We start from the raw sequence: 23,289 nt of genomic DNA on the forward strand, positions 1-23,289 counted from the left end.
ATAGTTTAGGATCTCCATCGTATTTGTCTGGAAGAGACAAACGGATTCTAGCTCCAGTGGCAACCGCAGGCGGAGGTGATGCAGCAGGTGCAGGTGGAGGTGCAGGCTGTTGCTGAGCAGGCAGGAGCTGTTGCATCATGGCGGTCAACTGGGCCAGCTGCTGACCTTGCTGGGCCACAATGGAGGTGAGGTCCGCTAGACTTGGCAGAGGAACATCAGCGGGATCCATGGCCGGATCTTACTGTCCCGTACCGGCAGGACTAGTAGTGGATCCTCTGAACCAGAGAGGCGATGACGCGGGTTGTACCAGAGGACCGGTTCTAAGTGGTTACTGGTTTTCACCAGAGCCCGCCGCAAGGCGGGATGGACTTGCTGCGGCGGAGACCACCAACTCTACCTCTCTGGTGGCTGATATGGCGTGGTACACAGGGAGCAGGCAAGAGCGTAGTCGGACGTAGCAGAGGTCAGGGCAGGCAGCAAGGGTTCACAGGCGAGTATACGGTAGCAATGGGTACGGCAACTGGCAAGGCAATAATCACTGCAGGGAACGCTTTCTCAGAGGCACAAGGCACAAAGATCCGGCAGGGGCAGGAAGTGGCAGGTGCCTTTTATTGGGAAATCACAATGGGAGGTGTGGAACCAGCGCACCAATTTACTGAAGCCGGCGCGCGCGCGCCCTAGAGAGCGGGGCCGCGCGTGCCAGGACCCAGGAGCAAGGAGCGCCGCGCGGGGAGCAGGTGAGATGAATGGGGACGCGGGCGTGAGTGCCACGCTAGCCGCGTCCCTGCCACAGTGAGACCCGCGCTCCCAGTCAGTGTGTTTGACCTGGAGACGCCGGGACCCCAGCACGGAGGTCATAGGAAGCAGGCGCTCCAGTCCGGAGGTGGAGACCAGAGCGCTCGCTGTGACAATATGGAAAACATCCCACCCATATTGCATTCAGTTAGTATGGAATAGTTCTCTTTAAACTGCCAATTACGTGGTGGGGGGAAGCAGACTAGTGCCATTGTTCCACTATTGTATATTTTGGCTATCTAGGACTTGGTCTTTTTCATATCCTTAAAGGCGGCTCAAGAAGCACCTGGGTATGGGAACATGATCTCATGAATTGTTGCTCTAATCATAAATTTCCTGCTCATGCCCTATCCTATGCATACAATCAATGTACAAAGACTTGAAGGGCAGGGAAAGAGAAAAGGTTTACTTCCCTTGTAGACATACAACAAAGGTAAGCTTTCTTAGGCTGCTTTCACAGGCTCCTTTGAGGATTAGTGTAAATGGCCCTTTTTCAGAAGCAACAAGGTAAATTGAGAACATGGGTAGATGGTTGATATCACCAAGGCAGACGGATTTAGGCAATGGGAGTCAGAGTCATGACTATATAAGTAGTATTTGGAAGCATGGCATTTATATAGCAAAAAAAAATAAGTGAGACAAAAGACTTGACTAATACAATTACATCTATGTGTATAAGCACAAAACACACCTGCTAAAATTATTTAAAAAAATAAGTTATTTTATGAAAACCAGTAGAAGGAATAAATGGAAGACTTGCCTATAGAAACAAATCAATTTCCAGTTTTCACAGACCGTATTTTTTGTGCGCCAGTTTTTATACATATTACTTTGTATTGATTTCAAATAAATATTTATCTGTACCTAGGAAGGCTGGCACATGTTCTAGGTACAGATAACTAAAAAGGCAATAACAAGTCAGACTAATTTAACCCAGGAGAGTCGCAAGTCTGCTCCAGGTCTTACCTGGAGTACAAAACTCCTGTACATGAGCAAATTTAAAAAGTTGCAAAAAAGTCTCACAAAAGTCTCAGTTGTGACTTTTTTTGTTTTGCTTATGTTCATCAGAAAATAGAAACAAATTAGAAAAACAGAACAGGTTTCAGTTTTTCAGTTTCAGGAGACACATTTCGCCAGTTTTCAAGCACAATATTGCACAAAAAAAATTATGTTTTGCAAGGAGAGTAAACCATTTTATTTATGCCACTGCAACTTTGATTGTAGCCGAAAAATTGCATTTGTGTAAATAAAAGGGTATGTGTACTTAAAAGGGCTGTCTCGTCAAATTCTTGCTTGGTTATTACATAGAAATTATCTAGTAAGGTGTTCAATTTATGTTCATGAACTGCATACTGTGCTGCTGTTCTGTAATATTCTATAATTAAGAAATTGGCACAAATTGTAACTGAATACTAGCTATAGATTTCAATCTATGCCACACAGACAGCCACAAATGCAAAAAATCTATATAAAAAAAAAGGTTATCCAGTGATTAAAACTTATTCTCTATCAACAGGACAGGACCATGACTCCCACCTCTGAACCCTCCAGTCCCCACCTTTTGAGAAATACTCATCTCAACAGTGATGGCCCACTCAGCCAATCATAGGCAGGACACCATTACGGCCAGTGATTAGCTGGTCGGCCATAACTACTGAGATAGGGGATATGTTTTTAATAGCTGGATATTCCCTTTTGCACCTCATCTCTTCTACAGCACATGTATTTAAGTATTAATGTTAGACCTGTATTCCATTAATAATATATTTGAGAAATATTTTATGTCATTTTCTTATTGTGTGCCTTTATACTAGAGGTTATCTTGTGCATAAAAAATGAGATTTTTAGAACATTTTCCTGAAAGTGTTTCCACCTTCTTGGGGAAATCCTATAGTTATCCCATCCCTATTATAAAGCAAACAACTCGGATTTTCTTTGAATTTCCAAGCAAAGGTTCCATGGTTGAAAAATGTTGTGCTAGATACTCTTTATTGCATTTCACCTTTATTTAAAATAAAATAGTTGAATAGAAGTATCTGCACTCTTTTCCGAGCTCCTTCAGTGTGACCAGCGTTACACTTTATAAAGCAAAGCTGATAACTGTATTGCATTTCCTGTAAAGAGTTTAATTACATATTAACCTGTAATCCTAATGTAAGAATAACCCTAAAGCCCCAGAGGGAGGTGATCTATGTGAACCCCGGATAGGTAGCTAATAACTAAAAAGCATGGTGAAAAGTACCTAAGAAGCATCACTTTATTATCTGTACAAACTAAACCTTGTACCATGAAAAATCCTTTGAAGGTATTTGGATAAGTACAAGTTAGAGTGCTGAGAGAAAGACCAGGGCTAAGAGAACATTATGCTATTAGATATGTCTCTTGGCAGAATGAAGAAAGGGAGAAAGACGCATGGATACTAATTGGTAGAATGCAATTTCCTTCCCTTTGTGCCTGACAACTATGGTTGGATAGTTTAACTACTGGATTGCTGGAGCATGCAGTAACATTGCAACTGGGTAAATTAATCAAAGTTTAATTAGTTAATGTCTTACCAGCTTAATAGCAATCTACTTTAGGGTAAAGCTACATATATGGTGGAATACAGAATATTGTGGACCTATGGGTACTCTATTCTGCCACCCTTAGAAGCATAGCATTAAGGAGAGACTACCTTCATAATGCACCACATAATACACCTACGGTAATCAAAAATGTTGTTCACAACAATTTTCAAACAAATAAAAATGTTGCTTTTTATAGAGGCACACATGTGCAATGTGTGCCAACTGTATGTGCCAATGGATATCAAATTTTTAATGCTGTTAAAAACAACTCAGGCAAGATGGCAGCCTCCATAATAATGTACAAAAAATTACAATCTGAAAATAGAAACCGATTTAAAAAAAAAAAAAAAAAAAAAAAAGAGTATGTTAAAATATAAGCCGCACATTCCCTTTAATCTGTTGGGGACCAAGGGTATACAGGTACGCCCTTGCGTCCCGGTACTTAAGGATCAAAGGCGTTCCTGTACACCCTGGTCCCGTTAACTAGGTTTGAAGCGTGCTCACAAGCTGGGCATGCTTTAAACTCTGTGGATCGCGGCGTCTAAACCGAAAGTAAAAGTGTCCCGGCAGCTCAGCGGAGCTGATTAAGACCATCACGTTGAAACTGTGATGTCATGATCAGCTGTGAGGAAGGGGGGAGGGCACTTACCTGCCTCCTCGCCGTCCGATAAGTGATCAGCTGTTAAAAAAAGTTAATAAAAGTGAATTAACCCCTTCCTAATAAAATTTTGAATCCCCCCTTTTCCCATTTTTTAAAATTAAATAATGAAATAAATAATACATAATCATATGTGGTACCGCCACGTGTGTAAATGTCCGAACTATTAAAATATAAGGTTAGTTAAACCGCGCGGTCGAAAAAATGTATAAAAAGCTATGAAAAAGTCCCATCATAACAAAAGTGGCACCGATAAAATCTACAGACCACAGTGTGGAAAACTAAAAAAGTTCAAAAGATGAAAATTTTAAACATACCGTACTAATTTTGGTGCATGTAGTAATAATTTTTTTAAGTAGTAAAATAAAGTAAAACCTACATAAATTGGGTATCCTTGTAACCGCATGGACTTACAGAATAAAGTTAAGGAGTCATTCTTACCAAAAAGTGCACTGTGCAGAAACGGAAGCCCCCAAAAGTTATAATTTGTCTTTTTCTTTTTTTTATTTCTCCACACAAATATGTTTTTTTTTTTTTTGTTTGGTTTGCTGCAGAACACTGACCGGGTCCCATAATGATCTATCCAGCTTTCTATCTTTACAAATAACCTTTTATCATACCAAACCAAGCTTATAAATAAGCTAAATTTTACCATAGGTTTTATTAAATCGTGTACAACAAAAAGTCAATGACTGATATCTAGTCTACAAAGAAAGTAACAATAAATCCCACCTCTTGTCCTTAGAACCAGCCTTCTACTTTGCTGACACCGATTACCTTGTTGATGAAAGTGCTGGGTATGTGGAAGTTCGAGTATGGAGGACGGGAACAGATCTCTCCAAAGCTGCAACAGTCACCGTACGCTCTAGGAAAACAGAGCTGCTATCTGCAGATGGTGAGCAGAATGAAAACACTGGGTTATTCATCAGCAGAATAAAAGACTGTATTCTGCATGTTGTAACAGACTGGTGATGGCCTGGGCTGCAAAGAAGTGACATTTTGCTTTACATTTTTCATTCCATATCGTAAAGAAGAATCAGTTTTACAAGATATTATATTTAACATAATGTCATGATTGCAAAATGAAGGAAGGAAATTACAGAATTTTTACTAAGTAATGTTTTTTTTTTTTTTTTTACCATACAGCTGGAACAGATTATGTCGGCATTAGTAGAAATCTTGACTTTGCCCCCGGTGTAAACATGCAGAGTTTCCGGGTAACCATTCTCGATGACTTGGGCCAACCTGCTTTAGAGGGTCTAGAAAAGTTTGAACTTGTTCTTCGTATGCCTGTACATGCTGTACTTGGGGAGCCAAGCAAAACCACAGTCACAATCAATGACACCATCTCTGACTGTAAGTTATACGTCATTACATAGCCTATCCTCCATAATGCTAATGAAGGTGACCATTACATATGATAGATATTATTAGCACATAAGTATGAAGACATAACATTATGCTACAACCTAAACTTCCAAATTTGACCTCCTCTTGTAAATCCCATTCCAATATGAATTTGAATTCTACTATGTATTGGTTATACTCCCTTGGGCATACATATGTAGAAGTGCTTGCTTTTTATTACACAAAAAAAGGTTTAACGTTTGCACATATCAATGTATACCATATCTAGATGTATATATACATTTATATAAATATGAATAAAATAATCATGCAGTGTTACAGTCATCATCACTGTGATTATAGTAAATTCCTAACAATGTATTTTCTTATAGTACCCAAGGTGCAGTTCAAGGAGCCAACATACATTGTGAATGAAAAGGATAAGCAAGTATCAGCTATAATATACAGGAGTGGTGATGTCAGCCAAAAATCTTCAGTTCGTTGCTACACTCGCCAGGGCTCTGCACAGGTTACATTGGACTATGAAGAAAGGCCAAATACTGATGACTCTGTAGTAGTCTTTCTCCCAGGTACTGTACACAGCAATTCCAAAAGGGTATTTTTGAAACATTTTAAATTTATGTTGTCTTGTCACTTCTCTATTATCAGTTTACACTTAAAACATTACGGCATGTTTAAGTGTTCTTAAGTAAACCTAAATCTTAATAACATATGTCCTCAGGTGAGATTGAGAAGTCATGTATTGTGACACTAGTGGATGACACAATCTATGAAGAAGAAGAAGAATTCAGGCTAGTTCTTGGAACTCCAAAAAGTGACTTACAGTTTGGAGCTGCAGTTGGAGATCAAAAAGAAACACTGATGAAGATAAAGGATGTAGAAGACAGTGAGTTACTCTTTTCCGTTTTCCTTAATATTACATTTGATGCCCTAAAGAAATTTAGATGAATCACTAGCCATATTTACAAGATGGCCCCCCATTTAGTATAAAAAAAACGCATAAAGCCAAGGAAGATATATGCACATACAGTACAGACCAAAAGTTTGGACACACCTTCTCATTCAAAGAGTTTTCTTTATTTTCATGACTATGAAAATTGTAGATTCACACTGAAGGCATCAAAACTATGAATTAACACATGTGTGAAACAACTGAAAATATGTCATATTCTAGGTTCTTCAAAGTAGCCACCTTTTGCTTTGATTACTGCTTTGCACACTTTTGGCATTCTCTTGATGAGCTTCAAGAGATAGTCACCTAAAATGGTCTTCCACCAGTCTTGAAGGAGTTCCCAGAGATGCTTAGCACTTGTTGGCCCTTTTGCCTTCATTTGGTTCAGGTCTGGTGATTGTGGAGGCCAGGTCATCTGGCGCAGCACCCCATCACTCTCCTTCTTGGTCAAAAAGCCCTTACACAGCCTGGAGGTGTGTTTGGGGTCATTGTCCTGTTGAAAAATAAATGATGGTCCAACTAAACGCAAGCCGGATGGAATAGCATGCCGCTGCAAGATGCTGTGGTAGCCCTGCTGGTTCAGTATGCCTTCAATTTTGAATAAACCCCAAACAGTGTCCCCAGCAAAACACCCTCACACCATCACACCTCCTCTTCCATGCTTCACGGTGGAAACCAGGCATGTAGAGTCCATCAGTTCACCTTTTCAGCGTCGCACAAAGACACTTGATTGGAACCAAAGATCTCAAATTTGGACTCATCAGACCAAAGCACAGATTTCCACTGGTCTAATGTCCATTCCTTGTGTTCTTTAGCCAAAACAAGTCTCTTCTGCTTGCTGCCTGTCCTTAGCAGTGGTTTCCTAGCAGATATTCTACCTTGAAGGCCTGATTCACACAGTCTCCTCTTAACAGTTGTTCTAGAGATGTGTCTGCACCTATAACTCTGAGTGGCATTGACCTGGTCTCTAATCTGAGCTCCTGTTAACCTGCGATTTCTGAGGCTGGTGACTCGGATGAACATATCCTCTGCAGCAGAGGTGACTCTTGGTCTTCCTTTCCTCGGGTGGTCTGCATGTAGTAGTAGCATGTAGTCTATAAAGTGCTTATAGTTCCCTCTTTAAAAATCTGCTTTAAAATCTGCTTCCTTGAAGAAACTGTACACAGTAATGTTCTTCCCAAGTAAAAGGTCCTTTACAACTTTGTATTTGGTTGAATGCTTATTATATTGCCACCTCTGATATATATACATATTTTCACAGAACCCATTATTAGATTTTCGGAAGTAAAATATAGTGTTAAAGAGCCTCAGGAAATAGGAGGAATTGCTGTTGTGAAGATCCCCATATTACGTGTTGGCGACAGTTCCAAAGTGTCGATTGTAAGAGTTCACACAAAGGATGGATCAGCCATCTCGGGAGAAGACTACAACCCATTATCTGAAGGTAAGAGATTTATTTACTGTACTTACACGTTACTGTCATTTATGTCAATTTTAGACATGTCGTTCAGCTGCTCATAGGGTGTCTGCTACCAAGAGTCACACTTCCACCATTCTGATATTAATGGCCTATTTTCAGGATAGACTATCAATACTATAGTCCTGGAAAACCTCTTAAACTTTCTACTGAGGGTACGGTGCCACGTAGCGCTTACACAGTGTATTTCCTGCTGAGCAAGATCTGCTGTGCAGCAGGAAATACACTAAGTATTTTCCGATCAGCATACACTCAGGGCTACCCGGCAGCAGGCCTGTGTGTTCATGGCCCCGCCTCCAAACCTCACTGAACACACAGGGCTGCCACCAGGTAGACCTGTGTATATGCTGAATGGTGAATTCTAAGCGTACTTACATAAAGTAATTCCTTTATTACATCAATTAGTTACATATATACATTTTTTTTAGAATTGTCTTTACTAGATTGTCAATGCTATATTTTTCTTTCCACAGATGTTGAGTTTAAAGAAGGAGACACAGAGCATTTTGTTGAATTAGAAATATTATATGATGGCCAAAGAGAAATGCGTGAGGCTTTCACTGTTCATTTAAAACCAGATGATAACATGGTTGCCGAAACCCAGGTAGGATTCTTGTAGATCTAAAGCAAAATTCTATTATTGAAAAAGAATTAATAATTTCCTAAAAAGTCAAATTCAGATGGGAATAGTAGCTTGGACAGTAGGTTCTTCTTTCAAAATTCAAGGAACTATAGTGGGTGTCTGAGTCCATTTACCTGTTGTTTTCTAGGACATTATACTGTACCTGATACCAGGTGACCTAATAATTTGCATCATTTTAGTTGCAATAATTTCTCACAAAGCCACATGATATATATATGTTTCAGATGAACAAAGCTATTGTGTACATTGAAGAAATGGATAGTGTTGCTGATGTGACTTTCCCAGCTGTACCCCAAGTTGTTTCTCTCTTGATGTATGATGATACTTCTAAGGCAAAAGAAAATCCTAGACCTCCAACTGGTTATCCTGTAGTATGTGTAACGGTAAGCAATCTATTATTCAGTTACATATATATTGTGATAAGGTGAAAGGTTTGGCCCTGGAAGGACTGTATGTGTCACCAAGGTTCCTGGCCTTGGTGAGGCAAGAGCCGGTAATTGTTAGTATCTGTGCTGCGGTGCAGCCTGATACAGTGCCCGTAGTATGGCTGAAAGGTCGATCCGGGACGGCTCTTGCCAGGAATGACCAAGAGCAGGGTGGGGGTCCTTCCCCACAATCCAGGCCGGGCTTTTTGTTGCCTTTAAAGCTAGGCTGCCTCATCAGCTGAGTGGAGTGGAGTGAGATTGGAATGGGGGATTGTCTTTCAGGAGCTGACACAGCCAGGAGAAGCTGTGTGAGGAGCTCTGTCCTGGATACCAGGAAAAGCCATTGTTTTTAAACAACCATATTACAAAATGTCTTTAAGTTTTTCATCAGTAACAGCATATAAAAAGTTTTGGGATCTGACAGTGCCCATTTAAAGTTGCTCAGATTCTTACCATTTCTAATTTCTCCTGCTTCCAGTGTCACAAGATAAAAAGTGTTAGGCTATGTTCACACTTCGGAATGTCCGCATGGAAAATCTCAGTGCGGACATTCGGGAGACTGTGGGCGCTGGCATATTATGCCAGCTCAAGGTCTGCATGGAATGCTTTATCTCATAGACAGGTATGCATTCTGTGTGGAGTCAGCAGAAAGAATTAACAGGTTCATTCTTTCTGCAGACATGGAATTCAGAATTTCCATGGCAAAAACATCTGGCACAGAAATTGCACTGTGTGCACAGAGCAGGGCAGCAGAATCTGGTTGAATTTAACGAGACTTTGATGCAGCGGAATCTTCATGCGGAACTGTAGTGTGGAATTCTGAGATGGGAGCATAGCCTTATTCTGTCAGTGGTTGTGGCTGATCGGGGTATATATTCTTGTTTGTAGATTTATATTTAAAAATGCTTTATCTACTATTTCAGTGCACTAATGTGTATAAAAAAGAAAAGTAATATTAATATTCCAACCTAATTAGTTTTTTGTTTTCTTGTATGTTTACTATTTTATAAAAAGGGGAACATACACAATAATTATTCACTGATGGAAGCTTTACTCTGGAAATGTTGATGTATTTTTTATATATTGTAATATGTTGATATCATCTCTTATTTTCTAGGCATGTAATCCAAAATATTCAGAGTATGAAAAAACAGGCTCCATCTGTGGTGCTGAGAATATTAATGACACCCTTACTCAGTATCGTTGGCTGGTCAGTGCCCCGAGTGGCAGCGATGGCGTGACCAGTCCTATGAGAGAAGTGGATTCTAATACATTTTTCACCAACACCAAGTCAATTACTTTAGACTCCATCTACTTCCATGCTGGTTCCAGAGTCCAGTGTGCTGCCAGGGCAGTCACTGCCAATGGAGATCCTGGTTTAGAATTGATAAGTCCTATAGTCTCCATCAGCAGAGAAGAAGGTTAGCCCTTATTTATTATGCTGCTAAAGATTGAATTATAACATTATAGTGCCATATATATGATATTGTTACATATATGGGGAATTACAAGAAATAGACAATAAAGGGAGATATTTTACATGCCTTGTCTTCGCAATTCTTCTAATGCTTTGAGCACTATTTAAAGATTCTATTGACTACTAAAATACTGTGCATAGGAGAAAGGTGCTGAGCTAGATCTCACTAGTTACAGTAGAATACTACAGTGTATGAAAAGTACACACATTTTGAATTATAATTTATTTCTAAAAGGGGGATGGGTTAAAAAAGAATACAAAGAGAATAAATAACTATTACTAAAAGTTAAGTACAGTACTTAGTTCTGACTAACAGAGTTTTGCTCCAAGTGCCACATATCGTAAATTTTGTAACAATTTTGTAATAATTAATATATGTCCTCTTTTTTAAGGTCTTTGTCAACCTCGAGTTCCGGGGACAGTGGGTGCGGAGCCTTTTTCTGCAAAAATTCGATACACTGGCCCAGAGGATCCAGACCATGCCAACCTAATAAAGCTGACTGTAACAATGCCACATATGGATGGTATGCTTTCAGTGTTTCTTGATTTCTGATTAATTTCTCCCTAAATGATTAATATACAGTCAATGTATGCAGGAGTAACTAAAAACATTAATACTACTATATATTACAGTCATATACTGTAGTACTTTTTTTTTTTGCTCATATCATGCACACTCACCATCTCTAGTCATATAGCCACAGAAAATCAAAGTGCTTAATGTGTCAGAACAGGATGTCAGTCCTGTAAACTACAGAATGACATCATCACCTACCAAATCCCCTCATGCTTGCTCTCAGACCCCTCCCCATCCCTCCTAGCTCCATCTGCTCTATAGGCTCAGGATATACAGTAGACATGCTGTAACTCCTCTCAGGTTGTGTTGACATATTGTGTTTTTTGATGAGTTTGAGCTGCTTTTGCTGTGATATTTTCAACATCTTGGCAAACATGGTGATATTTTACCGTAATTGTGAAAATTACAGTAAAAATATGGCAAGAAGGGACTTCTAGGTGTGATGGGATTCAATGGCACTGAACAGGAGCAGACACATTAGGTAGGACGGAGAATGGCTTTATTAAAACAATGTAACGTGTTTCACCGCAGGTGCGGCTTCATCAGGCATCTGATGCCTGATGAAGCTGCACCTGCGGTGAAACGCATTACATTGTTTTAATAAAGCCATTCTCCGTCCTACCTGATGTGTCTGCTCCTGTTCAGCGCCATTGAATCCCATCACACCTAGAAGTCCCTTCTTGCCATTGTCTTGCTCGGATGGGAAGGCTGCAGACTGGACCTGTCTCTCACCCACTCTGACCACTGTTGTGTGTGAGCTTACACAACCGCTTATGTTAAGGGCATTTCCCATTGTATTTGTGGACCCCTTACCTTGCGGTATTACGCTATGGAGCTCTCTTCTTTCCCTTTTTAACAGTAAAAATATGTCTTTTTTACCCCAATGTTGACAAATCGTAGCAGAAACTGCCAAAATGCAGGAAAAAAATGGGAAAAAACTCAGTACAAATGCTATGTGCAAACACAGCCTAAAGACTTCAAATTTTCATAAAACACCTCAATTGTGATTATAAATAAAATCACTTTCACCTCATGGCACTATTTCTCTAAAAATGCACTTTGAGTAACAAAACGCATCAAAACTGCACAGTATGAACTGACCTCAACCCACAGTCTACTGGCTGAACTCCCGCACTAGCAGCTTAATTAGTTGAACAGCTGAAGTGATCAAACACCAGACCCTAAGCCAGAGGATTTATAGGAAATGTAGGCTCTATTACAGAATGACTTCAGTTCAGGAATTGCAAACCATAATGGAGCCAAGCTTATGTTTGTTACATCAGCTAAAATAGGCAGGCACAAGGCTTACACAAGGAATATTATTTAATAATAGCATTTGCTGCACTATATAAGCAATAATAAAATAAAAATCCCAGAGAGCTTTTTTAGGCCCAGGACTGTTGAATCAAATTTTGCATAAAAGAAAACTACACAACTACTCTGTATGATTAATACTTTAAATTGTTATGGTTATCACAGGTATGCTTCCAGTTGTGTCAACTAGACATATGTCCAACTTTGAACTGACTCTTAGTCCTGATGGCACCCGCGTTGGCAACCATAAGTGTTCTAACCTTCTTGACTACAACGAAGTTCCTACCAAGTATGGTTTTATTACGGAGAATACAAAAGATGATGAACTGGTTGGGGAAACATCTCCATACCAATACAGCGCTGCTCTGAGATCAGCTAAGTCCTTGCGCTTCTATCGTAATCTCAACCTGGAAGCTTGTCTCTGGGAATTCAACAGCTACTATGATATGTCAGAGCTCTTGACAGACTGCAGTGGCACAATAGGAACTGATGGGCAAGTGAGTATATGTATATATAAGAAAATCTATTTGCGACCTTAATTTTGGCTATGTTGTTAGCGTTGTCACTTTACAGCACTAGGGTCCTGGATTAGCTTGAGCAAGGGCAGGATCTGCATGGAGGTTGCATGTTCTTCCCATATTTATATGGGCTTCCTCTGGGTTCACAAGTTCCCTCCCAAAATACAAAAAAAAATATACTTCCAGGTTAATAGGTTTCCTGTGAAATGGTCTCTAGTGTCTCTAAATAGCTAAATTGCTGTGAACCCTTCTGGGGACAGGAACTCATGTAAGTGGTAGAAAGAAATTGTTATGAGCCCTATTGGGGGGCAGGAACTGATGTAATGCTGCAGAATAGGTTGGCACCACCCTTAAAGGGGTCATCCATAGATTACAGATTATCTCCTCTCTACAGGATAGGTGATAAGTGTCTGATTGGTGGGTAATAGTTGGCTAACAGCTGGGACCCTCACAGATTATAAGAACGGGGGTCTAAAGTGTCCCTTTTTTTATATGAGTGGAGCTCGAGCAAAGGAGCTGTGTGTTCATCTACTATTCATTGCCAGTGCAATGAAAATAATCATAATAATTATTGATAATGTATTAGTGTGTAAGTCAATTTATTAATATTTAGAATGGGTTTATAAATAAATGGATTTGACCAACACAGCAACCCATGTCCAACTGCTGTACTTGGACATATGGGCACTAAAAGGGGAAGATGGACACCTGCCAAGAATTCCCTTGTAATAGCCAAAATGAATCTTCGTGCCAACTTACACAGTCACCCATTCATTTGCAGGACAAATGTTCACCCACCTGCAGCTCCTACTGGACAGAAAATTTGACTTCCTTAGGCTTCAGCTGAAGGACCTTTGGTCTGCATTTACATTGGACATGTTGCCGAGAACCCTAGGAGCTAGATTAATTTAAGCTTTACCTAATGCTGTATAGCATGCATGTAATTGATAAAGATACAGGTTAGGCTAATGTTCTACGGTCCTGAATATCGGCACAGTAGGGATAAGTTTCCATCTTGAAGCTAATGCGAGGGGTATCAAATAGCTGCCCTATTCTGCCTGTAAACTGTGGAATAACAGGAAAAAAATCAAACAATTGAACACTTGTTCACACATCAATATACCCAAAGAAAGAAGCAAAATGGTATCTGATAGATTAAGTACTGTCCAGTGTAAAATAAATATACACCTATAAAAATGGCACACCCTATGTCATGACTGGGAATGGACAGGGAGAGTGATCCCTAAGCTGTCCATAGAAACACTCTCCCTGCCTACTTGCCCATCCACCCTAAATTATGGATCGACCACTGGCCGCTGGTCCCTTCCTGTGCTAAAGTGCAATGGGCGTAAAGGTACACAAATAATACATACATAGTCGGGGACAGGAATGTAATGGGAATACAAAAACCAGAACATATATTAATATACAAACAAGGCAGAATAAAGCGTACTAACATACAGTTTTGAAACTGGAATCAAGATTAACGGCAGATAAGAATAAATATACAAAACTAGATATAGAATAAGTATATAGAGCATGGTTACAAGCACAATAATCACAGTGTGAACACAGACTAAGATAACAAGGTTAAAGCAGAACGAACATACATAATACTAAAAGCCGACAAATGTACTAAAACCAAGCTGGCTATAATCTATATCATAAACAGGAATATTAACCATGGTAAAAACTCACACAGACAGACATAGCAAAGGTGAATGATAAAACAGTCATAGTCAGAGTAGAACTAATCACCAGCCAGGAGTACCAGCAGAGCTCGGGTTTACATAACCCCGTCTGAGTTCCCATTGGCAAATAGCATTAAAGATTGCCTAGCCAGGGAGAATAGCACAGAAAACTCTTCAGAACCAAACCTAGTGTCTGAACAGACACCAAAACAGAAAAATACAAAAACAGACATTATACCCTGGCACAACTCTGTGCATAAAAACTAGAATCTTACTATAACATAGAAAACATACAATTGAATTGCATGCATTGAATTAGATAACACCCATTATTTTAGAAAAAGATGGCTGCAAAAAAAACAAACCATAAAACAGGCATGTTTGAGAGTAAAAACACTGGACCAGAAACTGGTCATGGCCTTAAACTAGAACATATCAGTAAGTTCCTCAGGTCTTCTAACTTTCTGAATGTGTCTGTATAATGCCTGCAGGCAAGACTATGGAAGTGTCCATATTAATCCTAACTATACACGACATACCGAAGATTGTACAGTATAAACTGTAACTGTATGTTATTTTACATTATTAAGGTATTGAACTTGGTACAGTCATATGTCACTCTGCGGGTGCCTCTCTACGTCTCTTATGTGTTCCATTCACCGGTAGCAGTTGGTGGTTGGCAGCACTTTGACCTGCAGTCTGAGCTGAGGTTGACATTTGTATATGACACAGCCATCTTATGGAATGAAGGAATAGGCAGCCCACCAGAATCAGAGCTACAAGGTAAGATTAAGTACATTCATATGCATATTTGCCGATTAGCTATTTATCCCCTACCCTGTGGATAGGCGATAACTTTTCATTTTAGGTTAATCCCTGTAATAAAATACTAAGATGTCTAATCGCAGGGGGCCCACCACTGGGACCCCTGCAATCTCTGTGCAGCACCCTGCATTCTGTGCCGGACTGCTGCTCTAGTCTAGGAAACCTCAGAGTTTCCAGGACTGGAGACGTGACGTCACGCCCCCTTCTATAGACTTGAATGGAGGGGGCATGGTGTGAACTCACAAAGTGGCATTGCATAACGTCTCCAGTCCTGGAAACTGAGAGGTTTCCGAGACTAGAGCAGCAGCTCGGCACAGAATGCCGGGTCCTGCATGGAGATTGTGGGAGGTCTCAGCAATGGGCCCCCCATGATCAGACATCTTATCCCATATCTTTTGGATAGGGGATAAGATGTCTATGGCCGGAATACTCCTTTAATATTAGATATTTTTTGACTGATCTTGGCAAATTTCTGAGCGTTATGGCAACAATGTATTGCTATTTTAGGCAATCAAATGAACCCACCAAAGCTGTTATGGTATCACAATAAGCAGCTGTCTATACAATACTGTATATACAATATCCCACACATCTATGAACAGTATCTATTGTTTATTTTAGGATCCCTCTACCCAACCAGCATGCGGATTAATGATGAGGGTCGTCTAGTGGTGAACTTTAAGACTGAAATTCGCTTCAGAGGACAGTTTGTCATGTCCCATCCAGGTAAGGTCTTAAACTAAGCCAGGTACCTCTTGTTACAGTTTTCTAACATACTTCATACAGATAAGGCATATGAAACCTGTTATCAGTGGTGTAGCTAGCAAGAGGGGGCTGGTAAGAAATGGGCCCTGGAGGCAAGGGGTGCATGTTAATTAAATGTTACTTGAATGTTTGCCTCTACATAGATACACATTTGTGTGTTATTAGACTATATTTCTGTTTTGAATTTAATGTGAACCATTGCGCCACTTTTATTTATGTCTCTGCATGAACTGGAATCACTATTGTACTATTATTTATATCATTTTACTCCATTTTTTATTGGGTTTTTTTCTGCTTCAGGTACCTCTCTAACATCTATGGTCATGTCTGCTGACCACCCGGAACTCACCTTTACCTTGAACCTTCTTCGCAGTGAACCCAGCTTCCGGCAGCCTGTGCAACAGTGGAATTTTGTCTCAGACTTTGCTGTAGGTATTGGATCAACGAGTGATTAAATGCTTGTTTATAATCTATCATAAGTAAAAGAACTTAGGGCTTGTTGTATCTGCTTTAGGCATTTCCACTGTTCTGAAAAACTAAAATTACAGCGATGCAGATCAGTTAAATAAAAAGAAAAAAAAACACAGCGCCCAAAAAACACCAATGAATATAAAGGAGTCATTCTGGTTTCCAGCATGGTGTCTGTCATTTTAACATACAAAATGTGCTAATTGATGAATTAGTAATGGAGGCTTCTAACAGAACATCCAACAGAAATGTATGCAGGGCCTAAGAAGTATATTTATATACTTGAATTATCCAAAAATAATTGCCAAAAAATAGTGGGGGCAGAGGCAGCTGTTGCACCATAATTCTAGAGCCGAAGAGAACCCAAATATGTGACATTATCAGTGGCACATGGTGGGAGGGGGCACTAATATGGTTATTTGTTTATCGTTTGAATGCTGCATTTCTTAAATTATGGTCATTTCTTCTAGGTACGGGATTACTCAGGAACATACACTGTAAAAATTATTCCTTGTAGTGCATCTCCTAACCAAGAATACACCGTACCTCCTATTTGCAACCCACGTGAGCCTATCACATTTGACATCAATATTAGATTCCAACAGGTAAGATACAGTGCTCTGTCTAATAGTCTATGTATTTAAATACAACAAAAATGCATGTCATTGTAGGTGTATAAAAAAAAATTGATTATGTGGAACATTCTGATGTATTACAGGTCAGTGATCCAGTGTCAGCAGAGTTTAGTCTCAATACTCAAATGTTTTTGCTGTCCAAGAAAGAATTTTGGCTATCGGATGGCTCAATGGGATTCGGTGAAGGAACAGATGTTGCATTTTCTGAAGGTGAGGAGACAATGTCAGACTATTTTTGTAGAAATGTACCATAAATAGCAGTGGTCTTAGTTTTAACTAGGAATTTTCAAATCTAAGATGATTGAAATGGCATGAAAGCCACGTGTAGTCACAAATATAATCCACTTAGATAACCCTTTAGGGGAAACTGACAGGTTGTTCACCCGCACTAAACCCAATACATGGGATTATAGTGCGGGTGATCAGGAGTAAAATGAGGTTTGATTTATTAAAGATCTGTGATCTCTGCCTATGGTATTTACAGATTTCACATAGAGGAGGATGTATGCCTGGTTCATACAGTCATTAAGTGTGCTCTCCCTTCCGACTCTTGCATTAATTTAGTAAAAATGAGGTATACTTACCTAAATTAGTCCCGCAGTTCTTAAGATATGGCCCCATTTGTACTCCAACTCAAAAGCTTGGTCTACTGTACTTTAAGTCCAAGTACATACACATATATGTTGAGGAAATGACCGGAACTTAAAACCCTTTTACATGAAGTGACTATCGGTTGAATGAGCATTCCTAGGATAGCTTTTTTCCAATAGCTGGTCCATGTAAAAGAGCCAATAATTAACCAGCAAATGACAATGGCAAGTCAGGAGGAAAATCAGGTACAAGGCCAGGATCATGAAGAATATTTAATGACAAATGCACAAGAACAGAGACAGAAATTACCAAATTGCTAGAACAAAGTAGACCCATTATATTTATTAAATAATATTGTTACTAACATGTTTACTCTAAACATTTACACATTGCACCTCTAAATAACAATTGTGTATTTTTCTTTTTTAATTCAATTAAAGGGGCCACAATTTATGGGCGCGTCATGGTGGATCCTGTTCAAAATCTTGGAGACTCATTCATCTGCAACATTGAGAAAGTATTTTTATGTACTGGAGCCGATGGTTACGTACCTAAATACAATCCAGACAACAAAGAGTATGGATGCCTTGCAGATTCTCCTACCTTACTTTATAACTTTAAGATACTGGTATGTTCATTCATATCCAAATCAGCTTACTAACTTACTTACTAAGTCATTGCAAAGTACCTCTATGCAATAGATCAAATTGCATGTTACTGCGTGAATAGGATTTTTTTTACTGGTTGGTGTAAGAAATGAAAGAAAGTTTTAGTGAACGCGTGACCATGTATGTTATAGTTATGGTGCAAAGAAACAGTAGAAAATATAGCGGCACTCACCATAAGCTGTAAAAATTCTTATCTTATTTTCCAAAAGAGTCCATTGGAAAGGCATATTAGGACGTGGGTAGGAGCAGGAGCAACATACGTTTCACGCCTTGCGGCATTAAACTTATGTTGCTCCAGCCTCTAGCCACGTCCTAATCTGACTTTCCTATGGACTCTTATGGAAATAAAGATAGGATTTTTTTATGGATTATGGTAAATGCCACTATATTTTCATGTTGCCTTAGATACTGTTTCTTTGATTACATGTTGCCTTAGATAGTACAGCACCACCTACAACGAGGTAAGTGGTTCCCCTAGCCGTGTGTCCAATATTTCTGCTCAGGAATACACCAGGATTTGCAGTGTCAGCTTTTTTTTGGAAATTTTATCGTTGGTATACATTATAGTTAGGGTGCTTTCCACCATTCTACCAAGGTACTGATCTATTACCTGCAACATCATTTGTGTTATAGAACATGGATAAAATCCCCACTAGTACTCAAAAATACAAAAGTTATATAAAATATATTTTATATGTCATACTAATTAATTCAAACAAATTTTAATACCTATATTTTACTTCCACAATAGGACAAAGCTCAGCCAGAAACCCAAGTGAAGATATTTGGAAATGTTCCATTTAATGCTAGATTAGCTGCTGATAACCAAGAAGCTCTGCCCCTGGTGAAACAGCCAGGATCCGATGGCTTTAGTTTCTCATCAGATGCTCTTTTCCAGGTAAATTGTGGTTAGCATATTGTTATTATAATGCATGCTATATTTTACTACACCAGTGAATAATAAATGGACGACACCCTCAACAAGCACCATCCTTTGTAGAATAGAAAATATTACAAGAATGCACGCATAGAACAGAAATGTAACCCATAAGATAGAAATGTCTAGAGAATAAAATATAAAGTCTTTCATTGATGTTGTCCGGCAAAACACATCTTATCCCCTATCCACAGGATAGAGAATAAGTGTCTTATTGCAGGGGGCCCACTGCTGGGATCCCCCATGATCATCAGGACTGGACCAAGGCTCTCAAAGCAAGCATGTGCTGCAGATGGCACTAGTGCCATTCATTTTATGGGAGCATCAGAGATGTCCGAGTGCTGTAGTCGGACATCTACGACACTACCATAGAAATGAGTGCCGTTTGTAGCACAAGCTCTCTCCATTCTGGAGATTGCAGGTTGTCCCAGCAGTCAGAGCCCCCTACGATAAGACACTTATCTCCTATCTATTGGACAGAGAATAAGTTGTGTTTTGCCCAGCGGTTTGACCACCGGGATCAGCTACTTATCCCTTATCCTGTAGATAGAAGATGGATTCGTTTTGGCTGGAGTTCTCCTTTAAAGGGGTAAACCAGTGATAAACTTTTTTTTTTTTTTTTAAATCAACCGGTGCCAGAAAGTTAAACAGATTTGTAAATTACTTCTATTAAAATCTTTTTAATAGACATTTTAGGAACTGTCCAGAGCAGCAAATGTTTGCTTTAGGGATTTTCTCCTACTCTGGACAGTTTTTAAAATGGACTTCAAAAAGCTTTCCACCAGAGTACCCCTTTAATGCCTGTGCCCCTAATCACTGCTTTTCTCACATATCTCAATATTTTCCATAAATATTTACTTACATATTTGTTTGAACAGCTCTACTTTTAATGTTTAAATGGGCACTGTCAGATACAAAAACTTTTGATATGTTGTAAAGCATTCAAAACCAATAGGTTTTGCAATTGCTTTCATTAGAAAATGTTCAGTATTTTGTACTGAAAAAGCCAGTCAGACAACTGCCCCCTGCCTGCTTGGACACATACTAGTCCTGCTGTGTCCATCATCACCTATGTCATGGACACACCTTGATTGACAGCTGTGAGTGCAGGGCTTGTGTCCCGCTACTGTCAGTGAGGACAAGCTGGGAGTTGTAGTTTTGCTAATGCTAGGGGAGATGTGAACAGACAGCATACTGAGGGAGGGGGCGGAGACCTAAACAGTGAGGCCACGCCCCCTCCCTTTGAGAGGAAATTAGACTAGTGAGCTAAATTAAAAGTGTAATAAAAAAATAAATAAAGGTACTAGACACATAAAAATGAGATATACATGGTCAGGATTAAGTACTGAGTGATATGTAAAAAAAAGTTTTTGTTGGATCTGACGGGTACACTTTAAGTAAAGCAAAAACGTTAAATAAAATGTTTAATTTATCATCTCCAATCCTTTACATTTAGGTGGCTGCTGGACGTGAATGGTTCATTCATGCTATCTATACAGTCCGCTCTAGAGAAAATGCCAACAGAGGCATTGGAAAACGTAGCGTTAAATACCACCACACCATGAGCAGCACATCCATTGGAAATGATCAGTTGATTTTGAAGAGAAGCAAAAGAGCAAAAGAGGACGATTTGGCACTCGCTCAAGAAATTGGTGCAGAAAAGAATAGAGGGACAAACATTCAGCACATTACTCTAACACACTCTAAAAGGGTCTCCAGCAAGGACACATTACCAGGAAGTGCATTGTATGATAAACCAGCCTTAGAAATCTCTGGCCAAGATTCACAGAGCACTTTGATGCCAACTATCGGAGGGGTGACTGCTTTGTTGCTCCTGATTTGCACTACAGTTATCACCATTTTGCTTATGAAACGTAGAAAGCAATCACATTCGGATAAAAAGACTGCCTCCAATAGTCACTGTGATAGCCGTGAAACTGTGACCACTAGACACAGCAACAGTGACAGCTCTGAGGTATAGAGGATCGGACATAAGGTTACCATACCTCTTTTATCTTTGTGCCTATACATTTTGCTATTAGGTCCTTTTCATTTTAAAATCTGCCTTCTTGAAGCAAATCTCTCCAATTTTTTTAAGCATAACGGACTACTTATGGACAATTTGGTAGTAAAACAATTTTTGATCTTTTCATATGCTGGTATCCATTTGTTCCCTACGGAACAAATCAGCCTGATTTGCAAATTAATATAACAATCTTTAATGTTATCTGCCATTATTTGTAGGTCTTAACAGCACCTCTTTGGACACCCCTTTTGTTGTGTTCTGTTAGGCTAGATTTTGGTCTGTTTTCCTTGCTAGCTAAGACAATGGGGAGATTTATCAAAGGATTTAGACAGTTTTTTCATGTCTAAAATTCGCACAGAAAGTTGCAATCTAAATACGTGTGACTTTTTCGCAACTTTTACTTTAGAGGATTTTTAGTACATGATGCATTCTAGTCTATTCTAAATGGAAAATGCATTGGTGCTGAATTTATCAATAGCGACTTTTCGGCAAAAATTTGCATCGGGCGAAAGTTCACTGAAATGTCAGACCATACTGAAGCAGGTTTAAATACAGTCTAAACTGGAGATCCCGAAGTCTGTACTCAGAATTTATCAAGAGCCGTGAAACTTTTGATAAATTAGGCGCACAATAGACTGGCCTTACGCTATGTATGTTGGTCTACATTGATCCGGAAAATAGACAACTTTGATAATTACCCCCAATGAGTATTTCAAGTAGTTTTAAATGTGTAAAATTCAGTGTGATACTGCATTGCATTTGCTGAGTGGTTCTCCTCGAATTAATAGCTGATTGCCTGGGGGTCTCAGTAGGAACATCTCTATAAGGCGCTCATACAAAAGGGGTTTCCTTAAGTGTCCAACACAAATTTACATGTAAATATCTGCATAGGGACGCAAAGGTGGTCATTTATCAAAAAAGGTGAATCTATACAAAAAAAAAATGGACAAAGATATAGGGGGAGATTTATCAAAACCTGTCCAGAGGAAAAGTTGCTGAGTTGCCCTTATCAACCAATCAGACCCCTTCTTTCATTTTTCAGAGGCCTTTTCAAAAATGAAAGACGCAATCTGATTGGCTGCTCTGTGCAACTCAGTAACTTTTCCTCTGGACAGGTTTTGACAAAGCTCCTCCATAGTGTACATTAGGAAATGAAGAAATGTTCTCTTTTATGGTGCTAAAACAAACTGCACTACTAATGTTACTTCTTAGACCTTTCTTAGTCAATAACACTGTTTATTTATGACTACAATCTCTTACATTTCAAGGGATTACTACTGCACAATGTGTTTTATACAATTTTTAATATCATTGGATTTTCTTGTTTTGTATTTACTGCTGCTATGGAAAGACACATAAGGTTCAGGAATATTTAAGCCAATGATTGTATTTTAATGACATATCAATATTACATTTCTTGTGTTTGATGTATATCCTTTTAAGTATCATATGAATGTACATTATAAGCATCTTGTTTTTTCTTTCATGGCCATTCTTATTTCTTTTAGACTGTTTCATTATCATCTCTTTATAGAACAGAGAACTATACTAAATATACTCCTCCTGCCTGCACTTTCAACCAATTGTAATTAAAAGTATCAAGCTGGGTAAAGATATTTATCACCCACACACAAAAAATAGCATTTTTTTAGACATATATGCAAAATGGACATACATATAAAATATCATAAAATAAATAAAATACAGGCACTGAAATGACAACTACAGAAAAGGGAAGAAGGTAAGGGAGGGGCAAAAGCATGGAATACAGGGAATAATGCACAATATATAAGGCAACACCATTACTGATGTAAAGAAACAAGGAAAAGGTGGTATGACCACAGATGAATACAAGAGAAACAGAGTCACAAGAATAAAAAGACAGCATAAGTAAAATCACAGAAAATGCCAA

The 23,289-nt window shown here is 39.1% G+C and overlaps 1 protein-coding gene across 1 annotated transcript in view; it reads left to right on the plus strand.

Moving 5' to 3' along the window:
- FREM3 (FRAS1 related extracellular matrix 3) overlaps positions 1-22,984 on the plus strand; it is a 79,147-nt gene extending 56,163 nt beyond the window's left edge. The window contains exons 7-24 of the mRNA XM_056562881.1: positions 4,766-4,915; positions 5,167-5,376; positions 5,760-5,957; positions 6,110-6,274; positions 7,602-7,784; positions 8,291-8,421; positions 8,685-8,843; positions 10,003-10,306; positions 10,755-10,886; positions 12,419-12,750; positions 15,053-15,245; positions 15,909-16,013; positions 16,353-16,480; positions 16,991-17,125; positions 17,239-17,365; positions 18,187-18,374; positions 19,166-19,312; positions 20,808-22,984. Of these exons, the coding sequence (XP_056418856.1) occupies positions 4,766-4,915; positions 5,167-5,376; positions 5,760-5,957; positions 6,110-6,274; positions 7,602-7,784; positions 8,291-8,421; positions 8,685-8,843; positions 10,003-10,306; positions 10,755-10,886; positions 12,419-12,750; positions 15,053-15,245; positions 15,909-16,013; positions 16,353-16,480; positions 16,991-17,125; positions 17,239-17,365; positions 18,187-18,374; positions 19,166-19,312; positions 20,808-21,332 (3,512 nt within the window). The 3' untranslated portion in view covers positions 21,333-22,984. The remainder of the gene's footprint in view (positions 1-4,765; positions 4,916-5,166; positions 5,377-5,759; positions 5,958-6,109; positions 6,275-7,601; positions 7,785-8,290; positions 8,422-8,684; positions 8,844-10,002; positions 10,307-10,754; positions 10,887-12,418; positions 12,751-15,052; positions 15,246-15,908; positions 16,014-16,352; positions 16,481-16,990; positions 17,126-17,238; positions 17,366-18,186; positions 18,375-19,165; positions 19,313-20,807) is intronic.
- The last annotated feature ends 305 nt before the right edge of the window (positions 22,985-23,289 follow it).

The sequence above is a fragment of the Hyla sarda genome, chromosome 1 (assembly GCF_029499605.1).
Source record: "Hyla sarda isolate aHylSar1 chromosome 1, aHylSar1.hap1, whole genome shotgun sequence".
NCBI classification, from domain to species: domain Eukaryota; kingdom Metazoa; phylum Chordata; class Amphibia; order Anura; family Hylidae; genus Hyla; species Hyla sarda.